The sequence below is a fragment of the Phacochoerus africanus genome, chromosome 1, assembly GCF_016906955.1.
Source record: "Phacochoerus africanus isolate WHEZ1 chromosome 1, ROS_Pafr_v1, whole genome shotgun sequence".
Lineage (NCBI taxonomy): Eukaryota > Metazoa > Chordata > Mammalia > Artiodactyla > Suidae > Phacochoerus > Phacochoerus africanus.
This window is the reverse complement of record NC_062544.1, coordinates 139,711,063-139,732,990: the sequence shown is the minus strand read 5'-3', so window position 1 is coordinate 139,732,990 and position 21,928 is coordinate 139,711,063. Positions and strand designations below refer to the sequence as shown.

General features: G+C 38.2%; 1 protein-coding gene across 4 annotated transcripts in view; it reads right to left on the bottom strand.

The window, feature by feature from the left end:
* The window catches only part of CNTN4 (contactin 4), a 985,539-nt gene that overhangs the window by 167,159 nt on the left and 796,452 nt on the right, over positions 1–21,928 (bottom strand). For all 4 annotated transcript variants that reach the window (XM_047779322.1, XM_047779348.1, XM_047779332.1 and 1 more), the window contains 2 exons: positions 9,994–10,096; positions 6,345–6,529 (listed from right to left, as the gene is read on the bottom strand). In XM_047779322.1, coding sequence (XP_047635278.1) covers positions 6,345–6,529; positions 9,994–10,096 — 288 coding nt within the window. The remainder of the gene's footprint in view (positions 1–6,344; positions 6,530–9,993; positions 10,097–21,928) is intronic.

Sequence of the window (21,928 nt, the reverse complement as noted above, 5' to 3'; positions counted from 1 at the left end):
GTCATCAAGCCTAAACTTTTGCCTTTAGAGTCAAAGGGTCATAGCCCATCAGGTCTAAACATACAGCCACAGACGTACTTTGGAGAGGAGAAAAAAAAAAAAAAGAGCTGTTTTGGAATCAATAATCAGGTGATATTCTTAGAAAACAGGAAGTAAAAAAGTCAATTGCAGATGAATGGATTAAGAAGATGTGGTACATATATACACTGGATACTACTTAGCCATAAAAAAGAATGAAATAATGCCATTTTCAGCAACATGGATACAACTAGAGATTCTCATACTAACTGAGGTAAATCAGAAAAAGAAAGACAAATACCATATGATATCACTTATATGTGAAATCTAAAACAAAGGAGTTCCCGTTCCTCAGCGGTAATGAACCCAACTAGGATCCATGAGGATGTGGGTTCGATCCTGGCCTTACTCACTGGGTTAGGGATATAGCATTGCCATGAGCTGTTGTGTAGGCTGGCAGCTGCAGCTCTGATTAGACCCCTAGCCTGGGAACTTCCTTGTGCTGCAGGTGCAGCCCTAAAAAGCTAAATAAATAAATAAATAAATAAGGCACAAATGAACCTAGCTACAAAACAGAAACAGACAGAAAGACATAGAGAACAGACTTGGGTTGCCAAGGGGGAGGAGGAAGGGAATAGGAGGGAAAGGGAGTTTGGGATTAGTAGATGCAACTATTACATTTAGAATGGATAAACAATAAGGTCCTACTGTATATCACAGGGGACTATATCCAATCTCCTGGGATATACCATGATGAAAAAACAATGTTAACAATATATACACATATAACTGAGTCACTTTGCTGTACAGCAGAAATTGGCACAGCATTGTAAATCAACTATATTTTAATAACAAATAAAATAAAATGGAGCTAATCATAGAAAAGCAATTGTTCATGTGGCTGTTTTAATTTATAACTATGATTGTGAAAAATAAGCAGAAAAATTATCTGGATGATTGATGGGTTTATTCCTCTATTTTATTAAAATGTCTTATTGGCAGGAAAAGGAACATGTGTAATTTGACAGAAAGAGCCAGCCTAGTCATATCTCTGATTGTCATTCATTCTATCATCTTGGATAAGTTATTTTATGTCTCTGGCCCTTATTTTTTTAACTTTATAAAAATCAAAGGTTGGCCTCAACAGATCCTTCCAGCTCAAATATAAGATTCTGTGAAACATAGTCTTGTTCACTGCTCAAATACTATATTCCCTATTTCCTCATGGAGGAGATGATTTCTCTCTCTCACTCTTTTTTTTCTTTTTTTCTTTTTTTTTGTCTTTTGAGGGCTCCACTCACTGAATATGTAAGTTCCCAGGCTAGGGGTCAAATCAGAGCTTCAGACCCCGGCCTACACCACAGCCACAGCAACACCAGATCTGAACCGCGTCTGTGACCTAAGCCACAGCTCATGGCAGCGCTGGATCCTTAACCCACCGAGTGAGGCCAGAGATGGAACCTGCACCCTCATGGTTACTAGTCGGATTCATTTCCACTGAGCCATGATGGGAACTCCCTGATTTTACTCTCTTAATACCTGTTACATACAGGAGAAACTGTACAAGACATTAAATATCAGGTTCCTTTAGTTCATGCTTCATCCTTTTAAATGATGACTGTAATTCTATTGGTCTATTTGTGCAAAAAGGAAGTGACTGTACAGACCCAATGGGGTGGAAAGATGAGTAATTATCAAGTGAATTAAATCCATTTTTTACTTCCCTTTCCTTTCTTCACAGATAATTACTTGAGCACTCTCCTACTTTTCTATGTAGACTGGCTACAATGTCTGATGTGACAGCAAGCTGTTGGCACTCATGGGAGGCAGGAACACCTTTGCTTGCATGTAATTTAATCTTAGGCTTCACTCTATAACTTGGTAGCAGCCTAGTACAGAGCAGTGGTTCTCACAATGTGGACTCCAGACAAGCTGCATTGCAGGGCAGGAAATTTAATTGAAATACACATTCTCAGGTCATACCCTGGCAGGGGAATACCCAGTATCCTGTATCTTAATAACATTTTCAGATTACTCTAATGCACGTTGAAGTTGGAGAACCCCTAGTATGAAGGAACAGGCATAGCATGTGGAATCTAGCTCTACTTCCTATATAAACTTCAATCAGTAAAATTATCTATTAGGGAATCAGTTCCTTATCTATAAAATGGCTAAATGTAGGAATGACATAGAAGTATCTCACTGGCTCTAACTCCAAAATATATCTCAAGTCTCTATTGTCCTAGTCAACATCATCTTTCACCTGGTTGGCTGCCTAATTGGTTGTCCTGCTTTTTTTCTTGGTTGCTAATCATTTATTTACCACAAAGCAACCAGAGTGCTTTTAAAAGCATGAATCCAGAGCCCATCGTGGTGCAGTGGAAACGAATCTGGCTAGGGACCATGAGGTTTCAGGTTTGATCCCTGGCCTCACTCAGTGGGTTAAAGATCTGGTTTGCCGTGAGCTGTGGTGTAGGTCACAGATGAGGCTCGGATCTGGTGTTGCTATGGCTGTGGTGTCGGCTGGCAGCTGTGGCTCTGATTCTACCTCTAACCTGGGAACCTCCATAGGCCACCGGTGTGGCCCTGAAAAGCAAATAAATAAATAAATAAAAGCATGAATCCTACTGAGTCATTCCTCCACTTAAAATCCCCTAATGGTTTCCCATTACAATCAGAATAAAACTCAAACTCTGTGCCCGGTTTATAAAGAAGTGCATAATCTGTAACCCTCCTATGTTTCCATACCTTTTGCCCTTTCTCACTATGACTTAGTTATACTAGCTTCCTTGATGCAGCTCATGAATGTTAAGTAGATTCCTATCTCAGGGCCTTTGCACTTCTTTATTTTCTGCCTGGAATGTACCATCCCTTGAAAGCCTGGTTATTTTTCATCTTTTAGGTTTCAGCACAGAAGTCAAATCTCAGACAAGCCTTCACTGACAGCATTTTCTTATGAATCCTTTCTTCTGCTCCTAGTTATTTTCTATCATATTATCCTAATCATTTTCTGCACAACTCTTAGCACATTATGAAAATTTCTGGTTCATTTATTTGCTTAATTGTATATTGCCTGTCAGCTTCTGGTAAAAGTTCCTTGAAGGCAGGGATTTTTCTTATAGCCCTAAGTGCCTCACATTACCATACAGTAGACAATGAAATTTTTTCTTGGAACAAATTAATAATAGATTAAAATCATTTGGGAAAATGTCAACTTTGAAGCAACAAAGATCAGTAGTATTTTACTTCTGAAAATATAACAGAGCTGTTTCTAGGAAGATTTTTATGTGGAAAAATGTCTGAAAGAGCAGATTAAAATTAGACTACAGAACCAAGTAGAAGTCACAGCAAAAATAGGTCATGAAGATGGGGTAGGGTAAAAATGTCTGAATTAGTTTCATTTCTTCCCATTTCCCAAACACAAGTCACATAGCTATCAGAGACATAGCCACAGTAGAAACACAACAACCAGAAACAGAGTCTTCTTTCATCCTGACACAGGGAACATGGGAGCAATGGAATCATGCCCAGCAGGCCTTTGGAGGAAGGATAAGTAGTTTTCATGCAGGATCAGAAAAATTGCCATTCTGTTAAGCCAGAACGGAAGTTAGCACACCTGTCTGTGGTTGCTGAAGTGAAGAGTTGATGAATGAGACATAGCAATTTGGAACTAAAAGAAGATAAGCAGGTTTCTAAGATGAAACTCATGGTTTATAATCCCAGAGCACAGTATATCTTAATGTTGTAGGAAATTCTCGGGAGTTCCCATCGTGGCTCACAGGAAACAAATCTGACTAGTATCCATGAGGACACAGGTTCGATCCCTGGCCTCACTCAGTAGGTTAAGTGTCCAGCATTGACACGAGCTGTGATGTAGTTCGAAGACACGGCTCACATCCCAAGTTGCTGTGGCTGTGGTGTAGGCCAGCAGCTTTATCTCTGATTCAGTCCCTAGACTGGGAACTTCCATATGCTGTGGCTGTAGCACTATAAAGCCAAAAAACAAACAAACACACAAAAAGAAAAGGAAAAGAAGAGAAATTCTCTCATCCTCAAAGACAGAATGTCCATGGATAAGTCACTGAGGGCATTCTTCCCTTTTGTGAAATACATGGTGATTTTCATTATAATAACTCATTTAAATTGGAGCTCTAGGCGGCTGGATATTAAGAACACAGCACTGGGAAAATCCCAATAGAGACCATAAAAAAAGAAAGAAAGAAAGAAAAAAATGACAGCCAAGCACTTTTGTATAATTAAGCTCTCCTGTGACAATGAAAACATTTCCATAATTTCTGTGCCACTGATCCACTAGTTGAGGAAAAACAAAAGAATGTACACAGATGCAACTGCCCAAAACCATGAAAGTCAACTGATTTGACAAGCTACTAACATCAAGGGTAGTTGACAATGGAGGAAAAAACTGAATTATCTTCAGAAAGCAGGCAAATTTCATTCTGTTTTTTTTCTCCATGCATGGATGCAGATAACTTCATTTAAAAGGAAAACACTGTTAAGACCTGATTTTCATCTCTAAGGCAGCATCCCTGAGAAAACCTTTCACTATATAGGACTGGGGACCAATCTAGGTTGATTCTCCAGAACAGTAACTCTGCAATCTTCTATTTTTAGTGCAGGAAATCTTTGACCTACTAGAAAGCACTGTGCCAACTCCTGGTGAAAAAATATTTTATACCTTTTGAACATACTGAAAATAGATATTTTACTTATAATCATGAAAAGTGAAAATGACTTCAATCTGTTGCGCAATACAGATAATATTTAGGAAAAACGACCACCATATGGAAAAAATATATCCAACTAATAAAAAAAAAGAAAATGCCTACCATTTACCTGAATATTCCCAGGTTGTTCCTACCTGCCACATGAGAAATAGTTATTACACTGGAGAGAAAAAATGTACCCTAAACACTTTAAAAAGACAGGAATTACATCTCACTAAATGAATCTGTTACCTTCAGTCTTAGGTTTTTCCAGCCAATTAACTGTGATGTCTTTTGCTTTTCAATCAAACAAGGTATCAATACTCACAGTTTATAAAAGAGCAAAGATCAAATGTCAGGCCTGTTACTTGGCATGAGCAGAGTTGGTCCTTTATTACTGTTGAAGGAATATGAGTTATGAAAAAAGAGTGCATATTTATGTAAAATGTTTATTACAACTGGTGCTCAGGTCATCATGTGAAGTGTTTGGCAGGACCCTGTGTGTTTTTCCACAGCCTGGGCAACATCGGAAGTATGAGTCTAAAATGCCGAGGGTCAGAGTGGCGAGTTGATTGAAGGCCAGCTGTCATTCAGAATATCCACCTAGTTTCCAATCATACTCTTAAAAATACCTTACATGACTACAGAACAAAATTCCTTCCCCATATCTTAAAATGAAAACTTTCTGTAAGAAGAACTGGTGATATAAATGGCCTTCTGTAGCCTCAGCTATTGCAAGAAATAAGAACTTTTAAAGCTCTTGCTACACCTTGCCCCTAAAGAATTACTCTCATCCTTTCACTATACATTGTTGTATATTTAAGCCATTCTTGAATAATTATCAATCTATAATATTTATTTCCAATACCCCAGACAGATGGAATTCAGGTATGTTCCAATATGGGAGAACTAAATTTGCTTTCCAAATGCCTATCCAGTGAAATCCCTTTCTGGATTTCCAATTAATACCCTAACAGGGTTTCCAGGATAGATGCAATTGATGACCACATTCTAGAGGTTTTACATTTATATTATATTTGGATCAATGCCGATGATTTGATTGGCACAAGAGCAGCTGCACATAAAAAGTCTTTGGAGTGAGAGAGATCTTTCATGCTCTACTCTGACAACTAAATTTGAACACTGCATTTTGAAATGTTCATGGTAGCACATGAAATCACTATCGAATATGAGCAATTACAAAGGATTAACACAAGCTCCAAATCAAAATTCGAATGAAGACAAGCAGAGAGCTTTAAAAAATAATAATAAATCAGGAGCAAGAATGACAAAACGTTTCCTGTGTCAGCTTTACAGCTTGATGGCAGGAGGGAAAACAGTTCCTTTGCAAGTGTGTTCACACTAATATCCACACCCAAACACATCAGCCTAATTTCTTCTTCTTTGCTCTGGCAATATGTTTGCCCCCCACCCTCACTGTCCATACACAGAATCAGGGAATACTAGTTAAGCAGCAAACTGAGGGTTTTGCACAATCCTCTTTTGAACAATCCTTCCAAAAAAGCCTGAATGCATACCTCTCAGCTTGTGATTTTAATACCAAGAAGGTCAACAACTAATAAACTGGAATCACAGTCTTACCATAGAAAGTCAACTGTCCTCTTGCCACGTTTTTCCCTCTTGAATTTTCAGCCACACATTCATATAAACCAGCATCCTCCTGCTGAAAATTGGGGATTTCCAGAATTCCATTTGACTTGTGTCTTCTGGCTTTCCTTGCCATTGGCTTTCCGTCAGCTCTTCTCCAGATAATAGTTGGTACTGGACTGAGAGCGAGAAAAAAGGAGTAAATCAAATTAAAGAAAACTGTACCTTTTATTTGCACCTATACTCCTAACAGTCCCTTCCTTCTTGGTTCTAAACGTTATAAGCTTGCACTAGAAAGTATTCCCTAAACTTCATCTATCCATGTATCACTATTATGATTTTAGCAATATCCACATTTCCAGTATTGTTATATACTTGGTGATTTTCTTAAAATAACGTAACTTTTTTTTTTTTTTTTAATGGCCACACCTGTAGCATATAGAAGTTCTCAGGCTAGGAATAGAATTGGAGCTGCAGCCGCTGGCCTACACAGCAGCCACAGCAAAGCCATATCCAAGCTGCATCTGCAACCTACACCACACCCCCTGCAACGCTGAATCCTTAACTCACTGAGCAAGGCCAGGGATTGAACCCTCATCCTCATTGATACTAATTGAGTTCCAAACTCGTTGCACTACAATGGGAACCCAATCAACCTTCCTTGGCTTAAATAAGGTAATCTATACCCCACTCAGTGTTACCAATGAAATAAAAGCAGACTAGTGTATGCTTGTTCTATTTTTTTTCTAGTGCCTCTGTTTTGTCAAAATCATCAATATTAACATAAAAACCACCATGCACAAATGTGGAGACTTAAAAATTCCTTCCACTAAGAGGAGGGCCAGGCTTCCTTCTCCTTGAATCTGGTGGGTTCTTTGCTACTTTGACTATGGAAATAAGGCAGAAGTGAAGTGGTGTCAGTTTCGAGGCTCACTTTCTGTCTCCTGGAACACTCTCGACTGAACCTTACCACCTTGTCACAGTCCCTTAGGAGTGTGCTTTGAGGAAAGTTAACTTAAAATAGTGAGATAAGGAAAGAATCACTTGGTGGTGTCTTTATGTACACTCAAGGAATCTATTATCCTTCAGCGGAAACTGTTAGAACACATCTTAAATTGCAAGAAAGGCATCATTGAATCCGCAAATCAATGTTTTAGTGAGCTGACCACAGCTTTTAAGATTGCAGCTTCCTAGAAGAGGATACAATTATTTACTTATTTATTTTTCACACACACACACACACACACACACACACACACACACACACACACACAGGCAAGTAATTAAACTAAAGATTTGCTAATCTTTTCTGGAAAACCTGAGATGGTATTTAAAAAATTAGAGTCATCAACTCTACTATATTTGTTTTAGAAGAATTTAAGTTTATCAGGCAAGACACTAATTCAAAATGGAGAAAGGGCTCTATCAAAAGTACATTATGAGTGTCTACATTTCATGGGATAGATGCTTGATATGTGCCTTTACAAATAACTCTACTTAGACATAGTCTTTCTGCTCTTAAGTGGGCCGTGATGATGAGTTTCAGCAGCTGGATGTGCATACCCAAACATTTCTGTGTAGACTGGAGGAGCCCAATTTGGGTCCTTTGTTTCCATTCTAGTGCCATTCATGCAGCGTGAATAGAGTTTAATTCCTACCCCCTTAGAAGGGAGAACAACATAAATTTTGCTGCCTTTCTCCACAGATTTTTCAAGGTGTCGCCTTGCAGAGTTCACCAAATATATTCCTAGCCTATCTGGATATATACATTCATCTTTTCTTTGAATTAAGTTTCCTAATACACATATATGTACATGTTACATATATACATATGTTTATATATGTGTGTGTGTGTGTGTGTGTGTGTGTGTGTATACATAATAAAAAAAGTTCTCATCTACTATTTGGCAATCTGCTTTTAGTTCCTTAGGAACAAATCTTGGGCATTTTCTATGTCTTACTTTTTTTTTGTCTTTTTGTCTTTTTAGGGCCATACCCATGGCATATGGAGGTTCCCAGGCTAGGGGTCCAATTGGAGTTGTAGCTGCCGGCCTATGCCACAGCCACAGCAACGCCGGATCCTTAACCCACGAAGTGAGGCCAGGGATCGAATCTGAGATCTCATGAATGCTAGTTGGTTTGTTAACTGCTGAGCCATGATGAGAACTCCCTTACATGTTGTTTTACAACTTAACATTTTTTTTTGTCTTTTGTCTTTTTTGTTGTTGTTGTTGTTGCTATTTCTTGGGCCGCTCCCGCGGCATATGGAGGTTCCCAGGCTAGGGGTTGAATTGGAGCTGTAGCCACCGGCCTATGCCAGAGCCACAGCAGCGCGGGATCCGAGCCGCGTCTGCAACCTACACCACAGCTCACGGCAATGCCGGATCGTTAACCCACTGAGCAAGGGCAGGGACCGAACCCGCAACCTCATGGTTCCTAGTCGGATTCGTTAACCACTGCGCCACGACGGGAACTCCTACAACTTAACTTTTAATGTTGGTGTGGTGTTCAGTCCCATAGCTATGTCTCAATTTATTTAAAGGGGTAGGTCTTCAGGACACGTAAAACAATCACTGTATTTTCCACCATCAAAGATGATACTAGTATATACTGCCATGAGTTGAAAACATGAAAACCCAAAGAATTCTTCATTTAGAGGTAAAAAATAAAATTTTAGAAAGGAACATCTTTCCTCCATAGTGGCTATAGAATACAAAAATTATATGGATATAGATTACTGCTGACACAGTGGTTGAGCAAAAGTTAGTGCTGCTTCCTGAGCCAACATTTGGGTACAGGAAAAGGATGAGGAGTTAGAAGTGGGTTAGCTGGATAGATGGAGCTGGGCAGAGAGATTCACATGCATCTTTAAAATGCACAGATAACCTAAAAATTTTTATTTCAGATGACAGTTTTTTTATCATTGGTGCCAAACCTTTTCTGCAGGGTTACTGGCAAAATCTTAACTGATCTGCTTTTCATTTTCCTTATGCCTTCTGACAGACACTCCAGGGAAAATTTATCTGGTTCCCAAGTAGGCTTAACTAAGAAGACTCCACAGACTCAATAATAAAGTGGTGAATAATTTTCAGATAACTGTGTAACATAAAGACTCTCTTAGAGAATATCAGGTCTTACCAATCTCTAGCCAAAGCAAAAGGAAATCGAAATCCAAAGGAGAAAGAAGAGACTGGTCATTTAAAAAGAAATACAAGAAAAGTTTGATGTACACTCTATAAATTGGGGCCAGATTGAAACTCTCCATTTTCCCAAATAGTCAGCTTCATTGCACCTCAAATGAAGGCCATTGTTTTCCTGTCATCTTGGGTTAAACAACATGTGTGTTGCAGGTCATGGTAACAGGACAAAATGCCTTTGCACAATTGCCCATTCTATTCCCTTCTGTGGCCATGTCCACTGTGGCAGGCTCGTCCTCATCCTTCCTGGTGAGAGGGAGGAATTAAAGATGTGGGTGGGATCAATGATGTGGGCAGAGTCAAAGGTGCATGCACAGAATCACAAAGAGAGAGGCTTGGCTTGCTTTTCCGTTATTTTAGAAACCATCACTGCAAACAGTAAAAAGAAAATTCTATACTTGCCCAAGCTGGAGAGAGGACAAGGAAGAAGAGAAACCCGAACTTACTTTCCTAAGGCAAAGCATTCCAGCTTCACTGTTGTTCCTTTGGCAGTTGGGACCGTTTCTGGGAACTGCACTTCTATTTTTGGCTCATATTCACCCATCACCCCTGTGAACAAACAAAGGAACCTAAGACTTGGAGATTCTTTTAAAACATATACAATGTTTCTCTGTTATTGTAAGACGCTCCTCTACATCATTGCATGTGTGATTATTTCCTCCCTTTAAAGCAGGTCCTATTGGAAACAGCCATGAATCATGGCTTCTCTCCCACTTACTGGGAGAGGTAAATTTATCACAGCATCACACCATCTGCTTAGGATTAAATTCTCCATGCACACAACTGTGCTTCTCAATAATACTTAAAAAAATGTAGTCACAGGAGAAAAAAAAGGAAGATAAAATCCTAATCACCAGGGATATCATGTTAATTATTATTTTTTTGGAAACATACTGCAGAAAATTTAAAATATGTTAAAAATATGTGCATGCTTTACTGAGTCCATATAAAGAAAATTTCTGAGTAATTGGTTTGTAACCACAAATGACTTTTATCTTCCACTTTTGAAGGCTATTCTGAATTAGTCACAAATTAGTATATGCAAGGTAACACAAAATTCTTACATTTTTATTATATTCTGGAACAATGGGAAAAGATTAATGGTAAGCAACTAGAAAAAAACAACCTTTATGTTATACCCATCTTACCAATAGCAGCAATGGCAGGCTTACCTTGAAGGTCATATTCTCTCACTTTCCCATATCTTGGAAAATTACTGTACAATTACAGCCAAGGTAACACAGCCTAGCAAATTAAGTCCACTTATAACTAAATGCTTATGAATCATTTATCAATACATATTTGACGCTGTCTACCACTACTGTATACAATTGTTCAAACACTCTCAAACTACTGTCTACAACTGTAGATGTCGTTTACAGTTGTTTGAATCCATTCATTTCTGTTCAATTTCTAGTCATTTTCCATGGTCTTGGATCTAACTGTACCAATGCAAAGTTTAAATTTATTTCGCTAACTACACAATGATATCCTCCCTCACATCTCTTCTTCAGGTCTCCCACTGTTAGAAGAAAAAGAGACTGAAGGATTCAGGTGAAAAGGTTAAAAGGAACAGATGGGGACAGGTACAATGACGAAGAGAAAAATTCCATGCATTTTGCAGACGTGACCGTCTTTATCTGCAGCTTCAAAGTACGGGAAGCAACAAGGGGATTTTCTCGATGTACACACACGCACAAAATCAACTTCAAGTGTCAGATGATAGGATAGTCTAGCTAGGTTGGCTGTGACGTATGTCATCAAAAGCGCCAGGCTGTACATAGTTGTTTGGGTGTTTTTCCTTTCAAAGACTGACAGGGAGGACTGGGTATAGAAGGCACCTCTGAGATAATTCACTTCAGCATTCTTAATCTTGGAATTCATAGATGTGTACTTTTCTGCAGAGAGGACCCATACCTAGCAGTCTGTTCTTAAAAGGACCTTAACCCCTCAAAAGTTAAAACCATAATTCTAGCCCGTCCCTGACTTTTATAAGCAAGTCTGTACTCTTGAAGCAGTTAAATGGTTTGTTATTGTCTCACAAAATAATAGTGTTTGAGATTGCAACTCTAGTCCCTGATTTCTCCTCTTTTATTGGGGCCTCTTACCACTGTGGCAAGTAACACAAAATTAAATTCAAATAAACTAAATCCATGCTTGACATGTTCATGTACAAAACCAGTCTTTCCTTTTTGGCCAACTTCTGGGTTCTCTTGCACTTAAGTTTGGGTTTGCCTTCCCCTGGCCGTGTGCCACAAAGCTGGACCATAAAGAGGCAGTGCTGGCTAACACAGGCATTCACACGCTTCTGCTGAACTTGCTAGTGAACAGCCCATACAGTTGACTCATCATTGCGTAAATGTCAGGAGTATGACTCGAAGTGCAGGAACAAGTTACCACCTTTTAGTGCTGTGTGTGTAATGTACTCCCAGAGCAGTGTTAATTAGAAAAACAACTGCCATGCAAGAGAGAGAGAGGTCTTTTGTCCTCCAGGAAATCAAGACAATCTTCAACTGCAGTGTATTGTGTGTGGAAGGGAGATGAGACAATAAGGTTAAAAAAAAGGGGGGCGGGCAAGCCTGTCAGCTGAGATAGGCCTCCCCCGACCCCTGCCTCCTTGTTCTATGAACGTTGCATGTGAAGTGAATCTCTGTAATACAGTTATGACAGATAACACCATGGATCAAATATGGCTCACACATCCTTTTCCTGAGCAACGAAAATAACATTTTTTTGTGTCCCAAGTCCCAAGCTATTACCTCCTCATCCTAAAATTCCTGTCTTAAGGTCCACACTCAAAGACCCCTTCTCTAGAACCCTGGATACCTCTTCTCTGCATGCCTTACTCTCTAGCCCACAGTGGTCTTTAAATAACCAGAAAGTAAAACTGTTTTTTGTTTGTTTGTTTGTTTTGGCTTTTTGGGGCTGTACTTGCAGCATATGGAAGTTTCCTGGCTAGGGGTTGAATTGGAGCTGCAGCTGCCGACCTACACCACAGCCACAGCAATGCAGGGATCCGAGTCACACCTGTAACTTACACCACAGCTCAAGTCCACCACCACATCTGTAACTTACACCACAGCTCAAGTCCATGCCAGATCCAAAACCACTGAGTGAGGCCAGGGATTGAACCTGCATCCTTATGGATACCAGTCAGGTTCATAACCTACTGAGCCATGATGGGAACTCCCTAAATGACCAGAAAGTATCAAACCTCTTTAAGTGCTTCAGTTCTCACTATTGCCCATAACTTCTTTTGAAAATCATGTAATGATTTTTAGCATATTTACTGAGCTGTGCAATTATCACCATACCCCAGGTTTTTTTTTTTTTGAAATTTTTACATTTTTTTTTCAACCAGGCCAAAGGATATAGATACTTTCTATTTTTAATTTTTAATTGAAGTATAGTTGATTTACAATGTTGTGTTACTTTCTGCTGTAGAACAAAGTGATGCAGTTATACATGTATAGACATTCTTTTTTACACTCTTTTTCATTATGGTTTATCATGGGATATTGAAATAGTTACCAATGCTATAGAGTAGGACTTGTTATTTATCCATCCTGCATATACTTACTAGTTTATATTTGCTAATCCAAAATTCCCACTCTATTCCTCCCTCGACCCCTCTCCCCTTTGGCAACCACAAGTTTGTATAACCCAGTTTTTTAGAACATTTCCATTACCCAAATAAGGTCTCTTATGCCTGTTTAATCTCAGAACTGGTCCCAGCCCCAGGCAACCACTCATATGCTTTCTATCTCTACAGATGTGCCTTTTCTGGACATTATATATAAATGAAGTCATACAGTATGATGTGGTCCTTTGCATCTGGCTTCTTTCTCTTAGCATAATGTTATCAAGGTTCATCCATGCTGTGGTATCAGTGGCTCCTTCCTTTTTATTGCCAAATATTATTCCACTGTATGGAGGAACAACAGTTTATTCATCTATGCACCGGCTGTATTAGTTCCCTCGGAATGCTGTGAAAAGAGACATGAACTAAGCGGCTTCCAGCAAAATAAATGTATTCCCTCACAATTCTGAAGGCTAGAAGTCATCCATGAAGGTGCTGACAAGGCCATGCTCCCTCTGAGACTGTGGGTGGCATCCTTCCTTGCCTCCTCCTGTCTTGTGGTGGTGGCCATCAGTTTTTGGTGTCCCTTGGCCTGCAGCTGTGTCACTCCAATCTCTACCTCTGTCATCACATGACATTTTCTCCATTTGTTTTCTCATTGTCTTCTTTTTTGTTTGTTAAATTTTTTATTACTCCATGAATTTACTACATTTATAGTTGTACAATGATCATCAGAATCCAGTTTTATAGGATTTCCATTCCACAACCTCAGTGCATCCCACCACCCCCCAAACTGTCTCCTTTGGAAACCATAAGTTTTTCAAAGTCTGTGAGTCAGTATCTGTTCTGCAAAGAAGTTCATTCTGTCCTTTTTTCAGATTCCACATGTCAGTGAAAGCATTTGATATTGGTTTCTCATTGTCTGACTGACTTCACTTAGCATGATAATTTCTAGGTCCATCCATGTTGCTAAAAATGCCAGTATTTTGTTCCTTTTAATGGCTGAGCAATATTCCATTGTGTATATGTACCATACCTTCTTGATCCACTCCTCTATCTATGGACATTTAGGTTGTTTCCACGTCTTGTCTATTGCAAATAGGACATTGGTCACACTGGATTAAAGATCCACCCTACTCCAATTTGACTTCCTCTGAAATTCTTTCCAAGTAAGGTCATATTCTTAGGTATGGGGGATTCGGACTTCAGCCTATCCTTTTGGGGCATACAATTAAACCCACAGTACCCACTGATGGGGATTTAGGTGGCTTCTGCTTTTTGGCTATAATGAATAATATTTCTATGAATATTCACATGCAAGTGTTTATGTGGACATGTTTTTATTTCACTTTTGTTCCTCATGCCTTTTACATAACATGACTTCTTTCTTATTTTATGTCTGAGCTCAAATGACCCCCTTCTTAAAAGGGTTTTATAATCCTATTTAAAAGAGATCCTAACATTATTCTTTATTAATATCTTCTTTCCTTTACGCTAATTATCACAGATCATAATTCAGGCATTTAGTTTATGTGTTCAGTTCTGTCTTCCATCTAGATTATTAACCCCATGACCTCAAGTAGTATGTCCATCTTTCTCACGCTAGCTTTTATCTCTGCCTCTGAACTTCACAGGTGCTCAGTTAAAAAAAAAAGTGCCAAAAAAAATTTTTACAAACAAACTTCTGGGTGCTCTTGAATAGCAGTTTTCTATCATCTTTATAGCTATTTCTTTATTTGCCATCTCTTCTGTTGTATATTCACTTCCTTGAGGAATGGAAGTACTTCTGGTTTTTTTCTGTTCCTCACAAATCCTAGCTCAATACTAGGCATATGGAAGAAACTGATAGGTAGGAATTTGTGAAAGTGAGGAAAAAATGTAGAAACAGGGCCTTTTTTCTGTGATGCATAATAACCATTAAGTCAAATGTCTATGTCTTCCCAGGCATGGAAGTTGTTTTTTTATGTGATATCATGGCTCTTGTCCAAGTTCACTGACTTAAGATGATGTTTTTCTAAAATAAGCTGTGAGGTTGTTTACAGGGTCCAGTGGAGTGATTTCTGGGTAGATACACAGCGATCTATATTTACGGCTATAGGAAATGAGTGACAGAGTTATCAGCAGTAACACATATTGGACTATATTTATGACAGTAGTTACAGGACAGATATGAACCAGAGATGGGATGGCTTGGTTTTCACTGGTATATAAGGGATTTTTTTTAATATATAAAGACTGTCCTGGTATTTAAGTCATAAAAAACTGAAGATAGCCATTTTCTTCAATTACATTACCAACATTTTTTAGAACACCTGTGAATGGTTCCATTTAATTTGGTTACACCTGGCATAGGCTACATTTTTTATTTGACTATTTCTTTCATTTCCACTACTGGCCTTTATTTTCTACATTAAATTTAAAAAGCTATTGCATTTTTTATGTCTGAAGAAACAAAAGGCCCCTTAAAACAGGAGTGCATTTTTCAAGTCATTCTTCTGACCACCTGTACACTTTCGAACTTAATTGGTCTACAGCTGCTCTGGTGATTTACAGAATAATTAGGCAAAAGGAGTGAGGACATTGATGAAGCTGTTCCAGAACTCTTTTTCCATTTTCAAACTATTTAGAAAGGTGGGAAGATATAAAGGCATAGGTGTGTCTACACAACTAAAGGTAAAGTAAAAAGTGCATATAACATTGCCAGGATCAACCAGGAGGCATAATCTCAGCAGTATTCCCTATCTCCTGACTAAAATATATACTTTGCCTATAGAGAAAACTCTTGCTTTTAATTCTGCAAAGGGACATCTATATATTTTATTTTATTTTATTTTTTTAGGGCAACACTTGCGGCATATGGAAGTTTCCAGGCTAGGGGTCGAATTGGAGCTGTATCTGCTGGCCTACACCACAGCCAAAGAAATGCGCTATCCAAACCATGTCTGCAACCACCACCACAGCTCATGGCAATGCTGGATCCTTAACCTGCTGAGCGAGGCCAGGGACTGAACCTGCATCCCCGTGGATGTCAATCAGATTCATTTCCTCTGAGCCATGACAGGAACTCCTTACATCTATAATTTTAAACATCAGGTGAAAAAAGTCTGAATTCATTGAAGTCAATGTTTTCTATTCATTGGAATAAGAGGACTGGTTCTAACAATAGTGAATGTTACATGACTTGAAATTTCCTATATCAAAGTCTTCAGGAGTCAAGGGCTTAGTTATATTTACATCCCAATGAATTCAATAAATATTCACTTAACAGCAACCCCAGCCATGTACTTTACCCAGCAACCCATGATGTGCATATCACCGACATGATCATTATCTTCAGGACATTTGTAGTTACCCTTTTTCAGTGCGTTGCATAGTAAATGTGGCATATGCAGGCAACAATTAATTATTTGAAGTTTATTTCCTGAGGAAGACATGCTTGAAATTTCTAGGTGTTTTGTTTGTTTGTTTGTTTTTTAAAACCAGTGTCCTCAAACTTTAAATCACCTGGAGGACTTGAACTTCTGATTTAATAAGCTGACATGAAGCCTGAGAATTTTCATTTCTAACAAGTTTCCTGTGATGTTGATGCTACTGGTCTAGGGAATGTACTCCAAGAACTCTCCTACTACTCATGAGGGATTAAGCCAAAGCAAGAAGTTGTACGTAACATTAACAGACACTGTGGGCCAGGTCACCAGGAGATGACTAGTAATGAAGTCCCACCAGGGACAATGCCAATAAAAAGCCTGGATTACATAAATGAACTTCTGTCAGTGATTGCCCCCCTTTCAAAACCTGGAAAATTACTAAAGCTGACGCTGATGTCTGTAAGAACTAGAACGTAACAAAATAACTGCCAAATTACAGAATATAAAAGAGAAATCAGCCACATACCACGCTTGTTTAACTACAATTTGCAGAGCGCTCTCTTGGCAGAAGGAGGCCAGTTTGCAGAGTTCTGTGCCGTAAGATTTTGCCAACACCCTCCTGGAATTTGCGCTTGCTAAATTAAAGCACAGAAGGGATTTGTACCAACTTCAATCGAGTGGGAATTTCTACTGAAAAAAAATTGTCTTATGAAAAGTTCCCACATTGATTCTCTTGAGGAATAGGTTTAATGATGTAGATTCCATTTATCTAAAAATATCTGGAACAATCTGATTAGTTTCCTACTTCTCTTTGGCTGAGTTTGTCATTAAGAAATTGACGAAGGACACACCGTTGGACCTATTGGACTATCCGGTGGATCTCCTCTACCATTGTTCACCTTCTACTGGGTGATTATCATTGAGTTGGGGGCAACAACTGTCCAAACAGGAATGTCCCCAGTGCTGCAAAGAAGAGGGAAGGAAGCTGGATGTTACATATCACTTCTTATATACTTGGGGTTTTCATGCATCTTTGGAAATCTCTGGGAAGTGAAAATAAACCCCACTATTTGACCTCACCCAAACCTGTATCTCTTTCTTTCTTTCTTTCTCAATAAAGTACAGAGATAACCTGAGCTATTTGAGAAAGCTGAATGAAAGAAGTAACTATTCATTTGTGCTTGCCTTGGATAGTCCTGGTTTACACGAAGTCCTGAGGTAATTTGCTAATAGTTCCCAGTTTGGGCAATTAAATATTAAGGTCATCATCTTTAGGTAAAGGAAACTAAACTTTTGTCTTTCATAATGAAGTACTTTTATATTCATCCTACAAAAAAAAAATTCTTCATATTGTGTTGAACTAAACACTTTCTCCTTTTAATTTGTACATATTGGTGCTTGTTCAAGTCTTTGAAGCCACAAAGAACAAGTCTTGAGGGACAGTCTTCAAATATTTAAAGACTATTATTATGTTCTCAGAAACTGGCAAAGCTATTTTCTGCAAAGATAAAGATAGCAAGGATTTTATTTGGGTTTTGTGAGCTATACATTCTCGGACTCAACTCTGCTATTATAGCAGGAAATGATCCATAGACAATGTGTAAACAAATAAGCACAACTATGTCACAATAAAACTTTATTTACAACAATGATGATGGGCTGTATTTGGTACATGAACCCTGGTTGGCTTCCCCTGGCTTAGAGGAAATGGGGAAGATAGCAAAGTTTGAGAAAGTTGACAGAGTCAACAAACTAGAACTAACAAGATTTCAGTGAGCTTGCCAAATGCCCAATCACTTATAAGTAAAATAAAGAATGTGACTAAAAATAAGATACCATTTACAACAGCAACAAAAATTATAGAGAATCTATGAATTCACCAAGAACACCCAAAATTTTTATGGAGAAAAATATTATATTCTATTTACAAAGGCAGCCATGGGCAAGCTTAGCCTATATGAGGGAGTTGGCCAACTCCTGGTTTAAATAAATACTATACTCACTGTCTAGAATTCTCACCCTCCCTGTTAGACTGGACAACTCCATAAAGAAGCTTGGGCTGATTCCCAAGACCAGGACAGACTTCCTTATACATAAGCCTTGATTATATGCATAATCTCACTGCACATTCACTGCTCCTTGGTAGCTCTTATCATCACAATTAAGGCTTAAGTAATCCTGCTTTAATTCTCTGGTCTCCCTAATCTAGCCCCACTCTGCCTCAGATTGAAATTAGACTCCTAAAATAGACTATTATCTGTGAGGACATAGACTTTTGCAGCCCTAGTGACAAGTATACAACAGGCACTCAATGAACATTTGTTGGTTAAATGCATGATCAAATGAATGCCCAAGTCATCTCTATTCTAGGCCCTCTTTCTTCTGCCATATCTCTTTGCAAATCCCTGTTTGTAAATGAACTTCCTAGAACTCAATTCAATAATTCAAATAAGGAAATTTTAGACTTTTCATTAATTTGGAGTTTTCTAAGATTGTAGGCTCCCATGGGCTCCGATCACATTTTTATTTTATAATGTACTACACATAGCGGGTACTTAACAGATGCTTCCTAACTGACTAGATAAATGACCATCCAAAACCTTTGGCCCCCATGGACCTGAAATGAATCTGACTATGCTGGAGGTCTAAAGCTAACTGCCAAGTTCCTAAACTTGTCAAGGCTTCAAAATATCTGGACTATTAAGACACTTTTAAATCAAATTAGCAATGGCAGTTTAGCAAAATAGCTCACATCCTTTAGTCACTTAGATGTTCTCCTTATAAAAATGTTTTACACCCACAGATTCTCAAATGTTATGCTACTAGAGAATTGAACACAAGCCATGATTGCTGTAACAATGCCACACAAAAGTTGCAACCAGAAGTGAGAGTAAAATAAAGCAATGTGTTTTGGCATAATTTCTAGATCTTAAATTATATAAAATCATGTGCAAATCAAGGGCATATCTCCACCTGTTGCCAGGGAGAAGCTTCATCCTTGCCAGTCTAAAGGCTAAGTCAACTAAAGAAAGTTGTAGATCAGGTTTATAATTGAAAAGAGATCCTCAATAAACATAGGGATGCATGTATTTTTTGAATGAAAGTTTTGTCTGGATGTATGCCCAGGAGTGGGAGTGCTGGATCTTATGCTAGTTCTATATTTAGTTTGCTGAGGTACCTCCATACTATTTTCCATAGTGATTGTACCAATTTACATTCCTACCAAGAGTGTAGGAGGGTTCCCTTTTCTCCACACCATCTCTAGCATTTATTTGTAGACTTACTAATAATAGCCAATCTGACCAGTGAGAGTGTCACCTCATTGTAGTTTTGATTTACATTTCTCTAATAATTAGTGATGGTGACCATTTTTCCATGTGCTTGTTGGCCATCCATATGTCTTTTTCAGAGTAATATCTATTCAGATATTCTGCCTATTTTTCAACTGGGTTGTTGGTTTTTTTGTTTGTTTGTTTTGTTTTTTTTTCCTGCTGTTGAGTTGTATGAGTTGTTTGTATATTTTGGAGATTAAGCCCTTGTCAATTGCATCATGCAAAACTAATTTCTCCCGTTCTATAGATTGTCTTTCTTTTTTTTTTTTATGGTTTCCTTTGCTATGCAAAAGTTTGTAAGTTTGATTAGGTCCCATTAGTTTACTTTTATTTTTATTTCTGTTGCCTTGGGAAACTGACCTAAGAAAACATTTGTAAGGTTAATGTCAGAGAATGTTTTACCTATGTCCTCTTCTAGGAGTTTTATGGTGTCTTGTCCTATGTTTAAGTCTTTCAGCAACTTTGAGTTTATTTTTGTGCATGGTATGAGGGTGTGCTCTAGTTTCACTGATTTGCATGCAGCTTTCCTATTTCCAAGCACCATTTGCTGAAGCAATTATCTGTTTCCCATTTTATGTTCTTGCTTCCTTTGTTGAAGATTAATTGACCATAGGTGTCTGGGTTTATTTCTGGTTTCTCTATTCTGTCCCATTGTTCTATATGTCTGGTTTTATACCAGTAACACACTGTCTTGACTACTGTAGCTTTGTAATGTTGTCTGAAGTCTGGGAGAGTTATGCCTCATGCTTGGTTTTTGTTTCTCAGGATCACGTTGGATATTCTGGGTCTTTTATAGTTACACATAATTTTTTGGGATTGTTTGTTCTAGTTCTGTGAAAAATGTCATGGGTAACTTGATAGGGATTGCATTGAATCTGTTGATTGCTTTGGGTAGTATGGCCGTTTTAACAATATTAGTTCTTCCAATCCAGGAGCATAGAATATCTTTCCACTTTTTTGGAATCCTCTTTTATTTCCTTGATTAATGTTTTATAGTTCTCAGCATATTCACAATAGCCAAGACATGGAAGCAACCTAAATATCCATTAACAGATGAATGTATTAAGAAGATGTGGTACATACACACAATGGAATATTACTCGGCCATAAAAAAAAAACAAAATAATACCATTTGCAGCAACACAGATGGAACTAGAGACTCTCATACTAAGTAAATTAATCAGAAATACAAATACTATGTGATATAACATATCTGGAATCTAATACATGGTGCAAATGAACCTATCTACAGAAAAGAAACAAACTCATGGACATGGAGAACAAACTGGTGGTTGCCAAGGGGGAGGGAGAGGGAGTAGGATGGACTTGGAGTTAAATAGATGCAAAGTATACCATTTGGAGTAGATGAGCAATGAGATGCTGCTGTATAGGATGGAACATCCAATAGGTTAGATCCTGTTGTGATGGAAAATGATAGAGGATAATGTGAGAAAAAGAATGTATATATATGTATAACTGGGTCACTTTGCTGTACAGCTAAAATTGACAGAACATTGTAAATCAAGTATAATAAATTTTTTTTAAAAAAGAGATCCTCCTAACAACTGGGCTTTTTATTTGATAGTTAGATTAATTAATGGACTACATTTGAAGCTGATCTGTTCATGAAGATGCATCATGGTTGTTAATGCTTACCTGAGGATCTAAACTAGTTTGGGGCAATAATAGGAAAACTAACTGTGAACAGATGGTTGCATCATAATGGAGAATACATTATACTGCATCAATAATACAGAATATTCTAGTTTTTTTCTTTTCCATTTTTTAGTCTTTGGTCTTAATTTTCGAATGTTGAGGGGAATATAGTCTTCTGAGTCACTAGGAGGTCTAATGGCCACAGAAGTAAAGGCTCACAAAATGGCCTGTGATGGCCTGAAAGAGTGAAAGCACCTAATTTTATGCTAGAATTAGCTTTTAGCACCTGGAAGAAATCTATTTCAATGAACAGCATCTGCATGTTGAGTTGTGTTTGATATTATGTGGCCTGTATGAATATTGAGATTGGAGTAAATTAAGGTAAAGAATTATGACTGCACAACTAGAAGGACCCTCAGATACAACTCATTACAAATAACTAATT